Source organism: Sorex fumeus, unplaced genomic scaffold (assembly GCF_029834395.1).
Source record: "Sorex fumeus unplaced genomic scaffold, SorFum_2.1 ptg000128l, whole genome shotgun sequence".
NCBI classification, from domain to species: domain Eukaryota; kingdom Metazoa; phylum Chordata; class Mammalia; order Eulipotyphla; family Soricidae; genus Sorex; species Sorex fumeus.
This window is the reverse complement of record NW_026606185.1, coordinates 15,618,162-15,635,037: the sequence shown is the minus strand read 5'-3', so window position 1 is coordinate 15,635,037 and position 16,876 is coordinate 15,618,162. Positions and strand designations below refer to the sequence as shown.

The 16,876-nt window shown below is 40.2% G+C and overlaps 1 protein-coding gene across 3 annotated transcripts in view; it reads left to right on the top strand.

Moving 5' to 3' along the window:
• The window catches only part of ANKRD12 (ankyrin repeat domain 12), a 121,235-nt gene extending 118,218 nt beyond the window's left edge, over positions 1-3,017 (top strand). For all 3 annotated transcript variants that reach the window (XM_056138279.1, XM_056138278.1, XM_056138280.1), the window contains one exon: positions 365-3,017. In XM_056138279.1, coding sequence (XP_055994254.1) covers positions 365-550 — 186 coding nt within the window. In that variant the 3' untranslated portion in view covers positions 551-3,017. The remainder of the gene's footprint in view (positions 1-364) is intronic.
• The last annotated feature ends 13,859 nt before the right edge of the window (positions 3,018-16,876 follow it).

The following is a 16,876-nucleotide window of genomic DNA, read 5'->3' as shown; positions in this document are numbered from 1 at the left end:
ATTGACAGTTGGACACAGAATAAAACAAATACATAATTTTAAAACATTCTATATATGTAATATATTTCTCTATTAATATATTCCCCTAAAGAAAACATGGATAAGGGGGCTGGAGCAAGAGCACAGCGGGTAGGGCATTTGCCTTGCACATAGCCAACCTGGGTTCAATTCCCAGCATCCATATGGTCCCCTGAGCACCGCCAGGAGTAATTCCTGAGTGCATGAACCAGGAGTAACTCCTGTGCTTCGCCAGGTGTGACCCAAAAAGTGCAAAAAAAAAATGGATAAGATTAATTCTCTGAGTATTCAATAAAATAACTTCTGCCCCCCCCTTTAAATCAACGTTTTATTCTCTTTTCAATAGACGTGTCTTTTAATGAGGCAACAACATGAAGCTGCAGCTCTAAATGCCGTCCAGAGATTAGAATGGCAGCTAAAACTCCAAGAACTTGATCCTGCCACCTATAAATCTATCAGCATTTATGAAATCCAGGAGTTTTATGTTCCCCTTGTCGATGTTAATGATGACTTTGAGTTGACTCCTATATAGAGGTCATTACTTCAGTGTGTCCTCTTAAACTGATGAGGCTCAAGAGTGTTATACTGTGGAATACTGTCTTGTGACAAAATCATTGTTATTATGCCTTTAAAATTGTTAGTAAATTTCAACTGAAGTTGGTAATGTAGTAAACACTGTTGTTTTATAAGAAATGGAAGGAATTATTTTGGATCCTAGATCCAAAGAGTTTCTAACTGAAACGATTATTTATATTGATGAGAAGTAACCATTCCTTTAGAGCAGTGTTTCTCAACCAGGAGCCACTATACACAGACTCCCTGTGAGCCTCCAGGATAGTCCAGTTCAGCACAGGCAAAAAAAAAGTGTAAATGGGAACACAAGACTAGAGGGCCAGAGGAAGGAAAGAGGTCAGAAGGGGCGCCCCCGACGGAGGCTGAGAAACACTGCTTTAGAACATGTTGCCAGACTGTGGGAGAGATTTAGAAAGTTGAGAATTGACTAACAGCGCTGGAAGCTGTTGCATTCCAACTAACAAGATAACCACTAGTATTCAGCTCTCCAAGCTTTACTAAAATACATCCATAAACTAAAAGATCCAGTTCCTACCAAATAGTTTCTAATATAGAAAAAACTTGGCACAAAATTTCTTCAGTTTGTTATCTGTAAATTGATTGTACAGTTTTCTTTTCAGAGTTTTAATACTCTTCCTTTTTAATAACTTATTTTATACATATTGTGCAGATGTAAATCTTGTAATTAATGGTCAGATGTACACAAAGGGATTGATTGGTAGTCAAAACATGTACAAAGAAATAATTATAAAACTGTTTGTCTATGTTTTATTGGACCAAAGTTGTAATTTGTATGGAGTGTCGTATTAGTGTGTTCTGGAAACAAAACTTTTAAATAAGGCATGCATGTGTTTGAGTTAGCTTGTTTTCATCACCATATCTGTAAAGACTGTGAGTTGTATTGCATGCGCCCTATAATTTAATTCTCTTCATAACTGATGCCGAAAGGTAGTGTAAGGTGTTTCATACTAGTCTTGGGATTGTTCCTGTGACTTAAAATGTTGGACATATTATTTAGAATTAGTTATTCAAAGAAAAGCTCTTTTCATCTCACAATAGAGCCTATATAACACCCCCCAAAAAATGCCTTTGAAAATTCTGAAATTGTAAATGTCTATTTTAATACTCAACTATGAAAGAATCTGTGAATATATGTAAATATGTTTAATAAATTTTATTGGTCATGTTAAATCATTGTAAAACTTTTTTACATTGCTTAAATATAATGTTTTAAGCTTAATTGCCTTTGCACTTTTAAAATAAAAACTGAGTACTCAAAAGAGATACTTGGTAGTCTAAGGAAATTTAGGTGTATTCTGATCAATGCAGATAAAATCTCTGCAGTATTGATGAAACTTTATTATGTTGTATTTTTTCCTTGTATCAAGATGCAAAACATAATTTTCAAAATTTTATAATTTAAGATTTGGTGTGCTGCTCTTAATTATTAGCAGTCTGCCTAGGAATATTCCATTTTCTCCTTAATGTGATATAGATTAAATATTCAGGAATATTTTAGATCTGAAACTGCTGCTGAAATTAAACATTTTTCAAAGAAAAATTAGGTTAGTATGAAGTTGACCATAAGTATATGGGAAAAAAATATTACAGAACTTTCCAAATATACTTTCTTAAATTATTGAATTATAAAATACTGAATTTTTTTATTCAGATAGAGAAAAGCAAAAAGAATCACTAGGAACAAAGTGTAATTTAAATTTTTCTTGTAAGTTGAAAATCCCAGGTAATGGGAGAGAATGTAAAATTTGAAGTTTTAGAGTGCAAAGGTTTATATTAAGCTTAGGGATTTTTGAATTTTTACATCAATTTATATTTTAACTCATACTGTACTTGGCATGCGCAATAAAGCCGCACGTGTTAAAAATACACAGTGCAAGGATTTTATTATAAAAGTTGGCTGTAGTATTCTTTAGAAATTTAGGTGAAAGATTTTGGCCTTTTTTTATTGGATAAAATGTGGCCAAGAAAGGCAGGGTAGATTTTGAAGCACTGGTTTTGTTGAAGTTAAGTTTATTATTAAAGTTGGGGACATTAAAACCTGATTTATAAAAGCAATACTTTTAATATGAAAAACAATGCAAATTTTATTTGTACTTTTGCCTGAATATATAAAGGTTATTGAGCCTTGAAGGTACAGAAAATATGAGAAGGGTAAGTTTATAGCATTTTGTTCTGATGATCCAACCAGAAAAGGGGTGGCAGGGGAGAGGGCAGTCAATGTTTGGCCAAACATAACAAGTTTGGAAGAGGAAAAGCAAGCAAGCTAGAATCTGGAATATTACAGTGTGTCATACCAGTTTATTAACCCCAGTCCACAACCTCTTTAGTGGTACCTCAAGGAACTGGAGTCTGTCACGATTCTGCTTTCCTTTATAAAGTGGCTCAAAGCTGATTAGATAGCTTAATGCCTTCTTGGTGTGAATTTAAGGAATATATAGTTAAGGCCTTTTGATATTAAATATATTCTGAAGTTCTGAAATGCTAGAAAAACCTGGAATGTGATATATGCCTAAACAGATTTAGGATTCTAAAAAGAAATAAAATGGTTAGTTTAATCAGTGACTTTTTTTTTAACGTCAAATATCATGAACAAGATACTAAATTGTACTGAAGGATTTGTATTTCTTTAAATCTTGTTCTAAATCATACCTGTTTAATAAATGACTAGTTGATATTTGTGCATGTTATTTAATAAAGAGTTATATTTTTATAAAAAAATGTGAAATGTGTGCTAAATGTCTTTTTTTTCCCCCATTGCCATGACTAAGCCAAACACCAATGTTTAAGGGAACAAACAAATTTGCATAAATGCTTAATTTTGGAGAGCCGGTCTCTGAAGAACTAACCTTTCAAGTTCAAGTCTATTCCCTAATGAAGTCTCAAAGTGAATTTTAAGTATTAGACATGCTGCAAACTTCATAACCATAAAAATCTCAAACCACACCATGAAGCTTATTTTAATTGGACTTAAAATAGTTATTCTAGAAAGTGCGAACATATTTAAATAGGGGGGATGATATCGTGTTTTGCCATGTTAGCTATTTGACCCACATCTCATGCATGCACAAACCTACCACTGAGCCACTTTCCCTAAATGTGTATTTTTCTTGGTGACATAAAAAGTTAGCAATATTTTAAATACTGTCTCTGATTTTCAGGCATTTAAAAACAATTTTATATAGAGGAAATGTGCTGAGTTAGTCTTGTGCTTTTGCCCTTGTAGTTTTGTTTGGGGCCACATTTGGCAGTGTTCAGGGCTTAATACCACAGAGACTCTAACTCAGTTCTGCTTCATGCGAAACAAGTGCCCCTCTCCTGTACTGTCACTCTGGCCCAATCTTGTGATTTTGTATTTTCAGTATTTTGTAAATGTTTTTTCAAACCTCGAAGGGAAAAGTAATGTTCTAAGAGATACTAATCTTTGGAAAAATTGTCTAGGAGTTTAAAATGTCTTCATCAAAGTACTCTCCAAAATATTTTTCAGTCAATCAGTAAAACTGTATTCGTGGAAGAAACTGAGACAGAGTTTTAACAATTCCCATAGTAATGATGGCTAAAAATAATCTAGAAATATTAACTATTGGCATAAAAGAATAAAAATAAAATAACTGTTTACTCAAGGACTAAACTTGAAAGCTTTAAATTTAAAGCTATAAACTTTGTTTATATGTGTGCAGTATCTCCAAAGAAGATATAGCATGTAAAACTATGTACCTAAAAAACAATCATAGGCTTCATATGCACATGGATTCAGTTTTATTAGGTGGGTTAGTTCAAAATTTAATGAGGGACTGGAACAATAATACAGCACGTTGGGGCTGTTTGCCTTGCACACAGCTGACCCGAGTTTGAGTACCAGCATCTCACAGTCCCCTGAGAAACACCAGGAGTGATTCATGAGTGCAGAGCCAGGAGTAACGCCTGAGCATCACTAGGTGAGAACCCAACATTCAAAAGAAAATGTTTATTTAACTTGCTAATTAAAAATAAGACACCTGGTGCATTAAAGTTTTATTTTTGGTGTTAGGGCCATACTAGGTTCAGGAGATCATGGGGTGTGAGGGATCAAACATGGGTTGGCCACTTGTAAGAAAAGTGCACTGTGACCCTAGTACTCTCTCGCCCCTTAAAGCTTTTTAGGGGCCAGAGCAATTGTTCAGCAAGTGGGCACTCGCCAAATTGATTCCCTAAAACTGTGTGGTCTCCCGAGCATTGCTAGGAGTGATCCGTGAATGCAGAGCCAGGAGTAAGTCCTAAGTAACATGGGGGTGACTCAAAAACAACAAAGTATGAAAAGATGATTTAACTTTATCCCACATTTACTGGGTCAAAAAGATAGGAGATTAGACTCCTGCTGGCAGGCTGCCAACCCTGACTGAATTCCTGACACTACATATGGTCCCCTGAGCACAGCCTGAGGAAATCCTCAACACTGCAGAGTGTGACCCAAACTACTGGGACCCTCCCCTACACACTGGTCGGCGAAACTTCCCACATCTAAGTATCTGAATAGTACCTTGACACATTCAGATGTGAATCTTCTGTTTTCATGTTTAAAGAAAACTTATCTGGGAACATGTAGGAATGGGTATGTATATGTATTGTTTACACAGAAAGTCCTCATGTGTTTTGTTCTTTTGAAGGGATTCAGGGCCATATCACTGCTTGGCTCAGTCCTTCCCAGGGATCAAACTAGGGTAAGCAACACTTGGCAAGCAATGTGCATACAAGTCCTTAAAAAAAAAAAAAAGCCTATTCACCTTTTAACATCACTCAATTCAAGATACTAGGAAACATTTTCATCTCTCCAGAAAGTTTTCTCATTCACTGCTTTAGTCAGTACCCCCTACCCCAAAGGTAATTACTATTTGATTTGATTCCAATCACCACATATTTTGGCTACACCTTTATTTTTGGCTTTTGGGTCACACCCAGTGTTGCTCAGGGGTTACTCCTGGCTCTGCAGTCAAGAGTTACTCCTGGGGGATGTGGTGCTACCAGCAGGTCAATCTGTACCTGTGAGGCGAGTGCATCAGCAGCCTGATGGTGCCTTCAGACTTCTAGATACCCCAAAATTGCTGCTGTGCCTTTGGCCAGACCCCAACAACTTGGGGCCAAGTTTACCAAGACTTTTCCTCCCTGCCCCAACAAGACCTCGAGTTGCTGCCCATGAACGGCCTCTCTGGCTCCTGATCAAGCTGCTTAACAGTCATGATCCCAGAGACTCAGAAACTAATCTTGGAACCCAGCGGCTTTAGGCAGATGCATCCGGTCCCCACAGTAGGATACCGGCACCAGGCAACCCCAGGTGGGAATAAGTTTCGTGCCTTGGCCTGTTCCCCCTGTCGGCCCAGTGGCTGCCATCCTCCAGAAGCCACTGGGCAGTCAGGTTTGGGCCCGCTGTGATGAGACACACAGGGCCTCACAGGATGGGAGTGGAGCCAGCCCTTTCCTCCCCACCCCAACAAGACCCCCGAGTCACCACCCACGAACGGCCTCTCTGGTTCCTGATCAAGTTCCTTAACAGTCATGATCCCAGAGACTCAGGAACAAATCTCGGAACCCAGCGACTTATGGCAGAAATGTGTACATCCCCGCAGTAGGATACCAGCACCGGGCCACCACAGGAGGGAAAGGGTGCTCTCCCTCCACCTGCTCCCTCTTGGCAGCTCGGTGGCCGCCATCCTCCAGAGGCCACTGGACAGTCAGGTTTGAGTCCGCAGTGACAAGACACGCGGGGCCTCATGGGATGGGATTGGAACCGGCCCTTTCCTCCCCACACCAACGGGACCCCGGGTCTCCACCCACGAACAGCCTCTCTGACTCCTGATCAAGCTGCTTAACGGCCATAATCCCAGAGACTCAGGAACAAATCTCAGAACCCAATGGGTTTGGGCAGAAATCCCTCCAGATTTAATTGGGGTTTTTTTGTTGTTTTTTTGTTTGTTTGTTTTGCTTTTTGGGTCACACCTGGCGATGCACAGGGGTTACTTCTGGCTCTGCACTCCGGAGTTACTCCTGGCGGTGCTCAGGGGACCATGTGGAATGCTGGGAATCGAACCCAGGTCGGCCGCGTGCAAGGCAAACACTCTACCCTCTGTGCTATCTCTCCAGCCCCAAGATTTAATTGTTAAAATTTCAAAATTCCAAAATCGTGCGGTCACTATTGCAACTGTGTGACATCGTATGTTAATCATAATCAGCAATAGAAAACAAATTGTCTACAGCTGCCTTTTCAGCAGATCTGAGTGTTGGGGTAAAATCTCAAATAATAATGGTGGGTCTGGTGTCAAAATACTGAATGTAATCACAGTAGAGAGAGTAATGTGGAAATCATATGCCCCACAGGTAAGGGGAGGGTGTGGAATGGGAGGTCTACTGGGGGTTTTGGTGGTGGAAAATGGGCACTGGTGAAGAGACGGGTGTTTCATCATTGTATGACCGAGACTTAAACCCGAAAGCTTTGTAACTGCTCTCTCAGTGATTCAATAAATAAATTTTTAAAAAGAAAAATAAAAGAAGGTGGAGTTCATGCCCAATTCAATCAACCTAATCAGTGTCTGAATAAATAGCAATACTCCTACATTAAAAAATAAATAAACACCCAAAAGGAGAGAGAGAACAAAAGGGAATGCCCTGCCACAGAGGCAGGGGGGGATCGGGGGGATGGGGGATGGGAGGGATACAGGGATCCGTGGTGGCAGGAAATGGGCACTGGTGGAGGGATGGGTATTTGTCATTGTATAATTGAAACCCAAGCAGAAAAATTTGTAAGTCTACAACTGTACCTCATGGTGTCTCACTAATAAAAATTAAAAATTTTTTATAAATAAATAAAAAGAATTACTCCTGATGGTGCTTTGGGAGTTTGGGAGCCATATGGGATTCCGGGGATTGAACCCAGATCATCCGCGTTTGAGGCAAATGCTCTCCCCGCTGTACAATCACTCTGGCCGTGGTTATACCCATTTTTTAACTTAATGAGTTAATACATTCTTTTTTGTGCCTGCCTTCTTTCTCCAGCATAAGACTTGTCACTGTCACTGTCCTCCCATTGTTCATCGATTTGCTTGAGCGGGCACCAGTAAAGTCTCCATTGTTAGACATGTTGTTACTGTTTTTGGCATATCAAATATGCCACAGGAAGCTTGCCAGGCTCTGACATGTGGGCGGGATACTCTTGGTAGCTTGCCAGGCTCTTTGAGAGGGGCAGAGGAATCAAACCCAGGTCGGCCATGTGCAAGACAAACACCCTACCCACAGTGCTATCACTCCAGCCCAAATACCATTACAAGATATTAACTTGTACCAAAAGATTTGTATTTCTTTACATCTTGTTCTATGTTTTATATATCAATAATCCCTTTCCCTTTTAGAGGTGTGTGTTGGGGGAGTGTTTGGAATTTAGGGCCACAGTTGACAGTGCTCAGAGATTACTCTTGACTGCGCTCAGGGGTGACTCGGCCGAGCAGACCATATATGTGCTGGGGATTGAAACCAGATCAGCAGCATGTAAGAGAAGCAACTTAATCTCTGTTTATCTTTGTGGCTTCATCTCTTCCTTTTTTAAATTAGTAGAAAAACTGGATTTTCCACTTTTTGTTGGTAAACATCTGAATGATTTTCAGTTTAGGACTGAAATTTTTATTCAAATTAGTGAATAAAAACAATAGAATATGCAAGTCTATGTAAATGTACTTTTCCATTTCTCTTGGAGTATAGTTATAAGGTTAGAATTTAACTAGATATGTGTTTAACATTTCACCAAAATAATTATGTTATACTCCTACTGTCAACATATTAGAGATCCAGTTACCTCTCATTCTCACCAGTATTTGATATTGTCTTTAATTTTATAATTTTAATAAAAGTACAGTGGGATCTTACTCTGCTTTCAATTTGCATTTATCTGAAGTGAGGTTGAGCATTACTTTTATAAATTGATTACCTGTACATTTTGTTAAGTATCCTTAGTATTTAAAAACTCATGTTTTTGGGGGGCTGGAGAGATAGCACAGCGGGTAGGTCTTTTGCCTTGCACGTGACCAACCCAGGTTCAATTCCCAGCATCCCATACGGTCCCCTGAGCACCGCCAGGAGTAACTCCTAAGTGCAGAGCCAGGAGTAACCCCTGTGCATCACCAGGTATGACCCAAAAAAAGAAAAAAATATGTTTTGTAGGAATTCTTAACATTTTGTTAAGTATCCTAAGTATTTAAAAACTCATGTTTTGTAGGAATTCTTTAACTACAGACAGATCCTTTGTCAAATAGCACACAATTGCCCTGATATATAGTCTGTGCTCTGCCTTTTCATTTTTCTTACCTAGTTTGGAGCGATAGCACAGTGGTAGGGCATTTGCCTTGTGTGCGGACGGCCCAGCCAAGCCGGGTTCAATTCCTCCGCCCCTCTCAGAGAGCCTGGTAAGCTACCGAGAGTATCTCGCCCGCGCGGCAAAGCCTGGCAAGCTACTCTTGACGTATTCAATATGCCAAAAACAGTAATAAGTCTCACAGTGTAGACTTTACTGGGCCCACTCGAGCAAATCGATGAACAATGGGAGGACAGTGCTACAGTGCTACAGTTTTCATTTAGTACCTTCGTACTGTCATGATGAGTAAAACCCCCTCCTTCAAACTTCCCCATTGATTGCAGTAACCATGCGACCACATGGACAGAAACTATAGCTTTAGATTGTTTTGAAATACCATTTAATATTTGAGTAAAAAATGTTTAAACCCTGTCTTGAATTAACCTGCTATATTTTAACCTGCTATATTAACCTGCTATACTTTGGACAAACTGGCAGGCTACCGAATGTAGCCTGCCCACACGGCAGAGTCTGGCAAACTCCCTGTGGCGTACCCAGAATGCCAAATACCAGTAACAATGATGGGTCTCATTCTCCTAAAAAACCTTGAATATAATCTCAGGGCTAGGATGAAGGAGACGTTACTGGGGCCTGCTCGAGGCAATCGACGAAAAACAGGATGATTTGTGATTGTGATTTTAGCCCTATGTTATCTGAGCTGTGAAACTTTATATAATTTTATACTTTTATATAATTCCTAATGTAAAGTGGTATTCTGCATTAAAAGAATACAATTTTTAATGCAGTTGGTGGCTTCAAAGAGCCCAGTGTCATAGGGGTTATTTAAGGGCCATGAGTTGCCTGGGGTTATTGTTTCAGCCCTCTCCTAGCTCCAACGCCTACCTGTCCACAACCTCAGCCCACACACCTGAGGAGTCCACCTTGTTTTTTTGTTTTTTAGGGGGGGTCACACCCAGCGATGCACAGAGGTTACTCCTGACTCATGCACTCAGGAGTGACTCCTGGCAGTGCTCAGGGGGCCATATGGGATGCTGAGAATCGAACTCGGGTCAACCGCATACAAGGCAAATACCCTATCCACTGTGCTATCGCTCCAGCCCCCATGGAGTCCACCTTTTATACCAGAGAGACTTTCACTTGAAGAAGATCTAACAGCATGTATCCAAGTCATCAGATCTTAAAGCTTTCAGATGGGGGACGGTGGGTGGGTTACATCCAGTGGTATTCGGGGCTTACTCCTGGCTCTGTGCTCCAAGGCCACTCCTGGCGGTGCTTCAGGAACCTTTCGTGGTCCTGAGGGGCACACCTGACTAGGCTGCATACAAGGCAAGCACCTTGTACTATCTGTACTATACTCTCAAGCCTTGTTTTCTTTTGTTTGGGGGTCATGCCTTGCAGTGCTTGGGGGCTACTTCTATCTCTGTTCGGGGGAAACTCTGGACTAAGGATTGAATCTGAGTGTTCACATGCAAGGCAGTGACTTAATGCCTGTATGCTCTCCTGTCCCAGAAAAATCTTTTTCTCAAAGAAACCCATCTTTAGGCAAGGTAAAATCTTCAGTATCTGGTTTTGTCATCTGAGCCACCTCCCTGTCATGTGAGACCTCTCCTCTCTCCTTATATTCCAAATCCCATCCCATTCCTTAGCTGCCATTGTACGAGATAAATTTAGGTTTCTGTTTTCAGTTAGTAAAAACTAATCATATAATCTGTCACAGTCACTGTCACTGTCCTCCCGTTGTTCATCGATTTGCTCGAGCGGGCCCAGTAACATCTCCATTGTGACACTTGTTACTGTGTTTGGCATATCAAATATGTCCCATGCGGGCAAGATACTCTCCATAGCTTGCCAGGCTCTCCGATATCATATAATCTAGTTGCTTCTATTCTTATAGTGAGTCATTATGCATGTTGATGCTATATTCGTTTTTAACTCACCTTTATGTTACAAGATGCAGCCATGTGTATCTTCTTTTGCAAGGTTGTTCCAAAGCTATCTTCAAACCTGTCAGGCTCCCTAGAGGACCACAGAGAATCCATGCAGCAGAAACCACCTTGAACTTGTTAATCTTTACACTAGAGCAATGGTAGGAAAATTGCTGATGCCTTAGCACAAACTGATGCCTCATGGCAAGTTGTTTATTAAAGCTGAGTTAACTTTAGAAGGTCAGGGATGTGGCTCAGTGGTCAAACAGAGGCTGCACATGCCAATACCTGGATTCGATCCCTGGCAGTAAAGAGAAAAATTATCATTGTTATAATGTCTTTGATAAAGCAAAAAGGAAATTAAAAGGCAAAGGTGAAAAAATATCTTTTGAAATTTTTTTAATTTTCAGTTTTATTTTCATAAAGTTGTTCATAATAATTGATTCTATTCAATATTTCATCACCAATCCCATCACCATTACACCTTCCCACCACCATTATTTCGAATTTTGCCACTACCACTCAAGCCTGTCCTACAGGCAGATGATAAATAATCTATTTTGTATTGCTTCTTGCAGCTGCACACTGCTGAAATTCTAAAATTTTAAATAATCTGGGTTCAGAGGCATCTCTGCAGCATGATGTTTCTTCTGAGATTCATTTGTGAGTCTATGAATCAGGGCCAATAATGTGTTTAAATGGCGCCCAGAGGCAGTTCTTGGGCATAACTGCCAGGGAACCGGAAGAGTAGGGGAGATGGGGGGAGGTCGTCCATCCCTCATGGTGTGAAGCCTGGAGTTTTCAGTCACTGTTCCCGAATACCTGGGTTTTTCAGCGTCTGGGGCTCTGGACCAGCCTGTGAAGGGCGGTTGTGAGCATGACAGCAATAGGGTTCTGGAGGTTTGCGGCTACTGGGCTCACATGGGGCAGGTGGATGGGCATGCCTGCCCCAGTGAAATCAGTCTGGCACAGGGTGAGGGGACATCTCTGCTGCGAGCTGCTCTCTTCCGAGATTCATTTGTGACTCTTCTTTTGAAACATTTTTTGCAGCTCAACTATTCATCTTTCTAATAAACAAAATGGGAGAATTCCTACCAGGCTGATCTACATATTCCCCTTGCCCTTCAGAGGTTCCTCTGGGGCAGTCAAAAAAAAATTAACCAAATCAGATTGGTAGGAAAAAAGAATAAATCACATATGTACAACATATGCAGAATTAGTGTGGCTAATTGTTTGGCTTGATGTTTTTTTCACACATGGTTGTACCCAGAGGCTTCTCCTGGGTCATTTTGGTGATGGGGTGTGGGGAATGGAGCGAGGTGAGGTGAACACTTCACCCACTGTTTTCTCTCTCTCTCTCTCTCTCCCTCTCTCTCTCTCTCTCTCTCTAATTTCTTTTCTTGATGGGGATGAAGATTTGTGCCATATCCAGCAGTACTGTGAATTACGCTTAGCTCTGCTCAGGGTTTGCTCCCTGCAGTGTTGGTTACATGCCACACAAGTACCTTAAGGCCCATTCTAGCTTTCTTCCTTCTTTCTGTACTGAACTCAGAAATGGACACTCCAGATCAAATCAGCCTACTCAGTAAGGGCACCAAATACCCAAGCCTTCGCTCCCCCTTTTGCTTCTTTTCATCTGGAGTGATTTGGCTGGGATGAGAGAAGGTCCAGAAGAGTGTGTGTGTGTGTGTGTGTGTGTGTGTGTGTGTGTGTATTTAAAATCCACTGCATGTTAAAGTGCATTCTATTTTTTTAATATTAAATCAAAAAGCTTTGATACAGCAAGAAGAACTACCACAAAAACAAAGAGACTACTGGCAGAAAACATTTGCACATCAAACAACGTATAATGACTCACATCCAAAACACATACAGAATCCCACAATTCAACAACAGGAAACAAAAAGCCAGAAATTCAATTTTTATTTTTATTTATTTATTAATTTATTTTGGAGACTTGATTCTTTAATTGTCTAAGACTATTCTGAGAAACCTAAAACCATTCCAGTGACTGGGTCACTCATCCAAGGAATGCTGGTTTAATGGTCTAGAGTGAAATCCAGATGTGATTTTTGCAAAGTTCCCGCAGGTTATTTGCATATGCAGCAGAGACTGAAAACAAATGCCCAAGATTTTTTTTCTTTTTTGTGGGTCATACTTTATGGTGCTCAGGACTTATTCCTGGTTCTTTGACCATATGAGGTCAGCCGCTTGCAAGAACTAGCACCCTAACTGCTGACTATCACTCTGACCCATTTTTTTTTTTTAGGACAACACCAGTGATCCGTGCCCTGGTAACTTTGTGACTTGTCCATGACAATAAGGGTAGAATGGAACATCTGGTCTTAGGTTGGCTCTTAGTTAATCAAGATTGCCATTTCCTTTCTTTTCCTGCTTCCCTGCTAATGATCAGAGAAGAGTCTGCCTTTTCACATAGGCCATTTAGTATGCTTTTGTTGTTGTTGTTGTTGTTGTTTTAGTTTTTATTTTTTTAATTGAGTCACTGTGAGATACACGGTTACAAAGTTGATCATGATCAAGTTTCAGTCATACAGTGATCCAATAACCATCCCTCGACCAGTGCCCATTTCCCACCACCAATGACCCCAGTATCCCTTCTGCCACCATCCCCCTCCCAGGCTGCCTCTATGCTCTATGACTACAGCAAGCTCTCTCTCTCTCTCTCTCTCTCTCTCTCTCTCTCTCTCTCTCTCCTGCACATGATGGTCTGAAACACAGATACTGAGAAGTTACATGTTTGTTCCTCTAGTTTCAGCACACAATTCCTATCCAGAGTAATCATTTCCGACTGTCTTTGTTATAATGGTTTCTTCTCTATCCCAATTTCCTTCTCCCCCACCACTTGAGGCAGGCTTCCAACAATAGACTAATCCTCTTTGCCCTTGTTTCTACTGTTCTTGGATATTATTCTTATATTATGGAGGGGGGGTATATTCCACAAATAAGTGTAGTTATTCTCTGCCTGTCCTTCTCCTTCTGAGTCATCTCACTCAGCGTGATAGCAAGTCCATCCATTCATAAGTGAATTTCATGACTTCATTTTTCCTAACAGCTGCATATGATTCCATTGTGTATATGTACCATAGTTTCTTTAACCATTCTTCTGGTCTCGGACAAATGAGTTGTTTCCAGAATCTGGCTATTGTGAATAGTACTGCGATAAACATAGAAGTACAGATGGCATTTCTGCTGTGTGTTTTTGGGTCCCTGGGGTATATTCCCAGAAGTGGTATTTCAGAGTTGTATGGAAGCTCAATTTCTAGTTTTTTGAGAAATGTGCATATTGTTTTCCAGAAAGGCTGAACCAGTCGGCATTCCCATCAACAATGAAAGAGAGTCCCTTTCTCCCCACATCCATGCCAACACTGGATGCTCTTGACTTTTTGATGTGTGCCATCTCTGTGGTATAAGATTATATCTCATTGTTGTTTTGATTTGCATCTCCCTGATGATTAACGATGTCGAGCATTTTTTCATGTTTCTTTTGGCCATTTATGTTTCTTCTTTGATGAGGTTTCTGTTCATTTCCTCTCCCCATTTTTTGACGGGGTTGAATTTTTTTTTTGTAAAGTTCTACCCATTCCTTACATATCTTGGATATTAACCCCTTTTCAGATGGATATTGGGTAAATATTTTTCCCAATCTGTGAATTGTCTTTGTATCTTGGTCACTGTTTCTTTGAGGTGCAGAAGCTTCTCAGTTTAATGCAGTTCCATGTATTTATCTTTGCTTCCACTTTCTTGGTCAGTGGTGTTTCGTCTTTGAAGATGCCTTTAGCTTCATTGTCATGGAGAGTTCTTCCACATTTTCCTCCATGAACATTATGGATTCAGGTCTGATATTGAGGTCTTTAATCCATTTTGATCTGACTTTTGTGCCTAGTGTTAGAAAGAGGGCTGAGTTCATTTTTTTTGCATGTAGCTGCCCAGTTTTCCCAGCACCACTTGTTGAAGAGGCTTTTATTTCTCCGCTTTATATTTCTTTCTCCTTTTTCAAAGATTAGGTGATCAAATATTTGAGGGTTGTTTTCAGGATATCAACTATGTTCCATTGATCTTCAAGTCTGTCTTTATTTCAATACCAGACTGTTTTAATTACTACTGCTTTGTAGTACTGACTGAGGTTGGGGAAGGTAATGCCTCCCAACTTCTTTTTTTCCCAAGGATTACTTTAGCTTTTCTTGGGAGTTTGTTGTTCCATATGAATTTCAGGAGTGTTTGATCTATTTCTTTGAAAAAAATGTCCTGGGTATTCTTATAAGGATTACATAATTTATAATGCTTTGGGGAGTATTGCCATTTTGACAATGTTAATCCTCCCAATCCATGAGCAGGGAGTGTGTTTCCATGTCTTGACTTGCGGATGTTAAATCATCCTTGCGTCTTTGTGATGAATCCTGCTTGGTCATGGTATATGATCATTTTGATGAGTTGTTAGATTCTATTTGCTAGGATTTTGTGGAGGATCTTTGCATCTGTGTTCATCAGTGTTATCGGTCTGTAACTTACTTTCTTTTTTTTTTTTTGTGGTTTCTCTTACTGTTTTGGGTATCAGGGTGATATTTGCCTCAGAGAAACTGTTTGGGATTGCTTCTGTTTTTTCAGTTTCCTAGAAAAGCTTGAAAAGGATGACACTAGTTCCTCTTTAAAGGTTTGGAAGAATTCACTACTGAATCCATCTGGGCCAGGGCTTTTGTTTTGGGGGAAGACTTTTGACTACCATTTCCATTTTCCTCGATGGTGAGGTCTGTTCAGGTATTCCAAATATTCTTGAGATATTCAACCTTGGGAGGTTACAGGAATCCAGGAATTTATCCATTTCTTCAAAGTTCTCTTGTTTTTTGCATAAAAATTTACAAAGTAGTCTGATGATTCTATGGATTTCTGCAGTTTCTGTTGTAATGTTCCCCTTCATATTTCTGATTCGGACTATTAGGTTTCTCTCTCTCTCTGTTTCTTTGTAGTGGTTTATCGATTGATAACACAGCGGATAGGGCGTTTGCCTTGCATGCGGCCGACCTAGGTTCGATTCCTCTGCCCCTCTCAGAGAGCCTGGCAAGCTACCTAGTGTATCTCGCCCGCACGGCAAAGCCTGACAAGCTACCCGTGACATATTCAATATGCCAAAAACAGTAACAGCAAGTCTCATGATGGAGACGTTACTGGTGCCCACTGGAGCAAATCACTAAACAAGGGGAGGACAGTGCTACAGTGCAGTGTTATTTTTTTTCTCAAAGAACCAGCTCTTAGTTTCATAGATCTTTCGGACTAACTTGTTTTTGTTTTTGTTTTTTTAATTCCAGCTCATTGATTTCTGCTCTAAATTTTATTTCCTTCCTCCTGCCTGTTTTGGGCTCCTTTTGTTGTTCATTTTACAAAATCTTAAACTGTGCTTTTGTTATTGCTGTGGGCCCTTTCTTCCGTTCTGATGAATGCTTGCAGAGCTATAAACTTTCCTCTTAATACTGCTTTTACTGTGTCCACAAGTTCTGGTAGCTCGTGTCCTCATTCTCATTTGTTTCCAGGAATCTTTCAATTTCCTCTATGATTTCCACTCTAACCCACTGATTGCTCAGTATTGAGCTGTTTAATTTCCAGGCAGTTTATTTGATTCTCTGTCTTCATGTGTGATTACTTCTATTTTCAGTGCATCATGGTCTGACAGGATAGTTGATAGAATTTCTATCTTCTCGATTTTATTGAGGTATGTTTTGTGACCCAGCATGTGGTCTATCTTGAAGAATGTCCCATGTGCACTGGAGAAGAATGTGTATTCATCTTTGGGGAGATGAAAGGTTTTATATATATATATATATATATATATATATATATATATATATTAATCCCCTCTCTTCCATTTCTTCCCTCAAAGAATTTCCTTGCCAGGGCTGGAGTGATAGCACAGCGCATAGGGTGTTTGCCTTGCACGTGTCCGACCCAGGTTTGATTCCCGGCATCCCATATGGTCCCCCAAGCTCCACCAGGA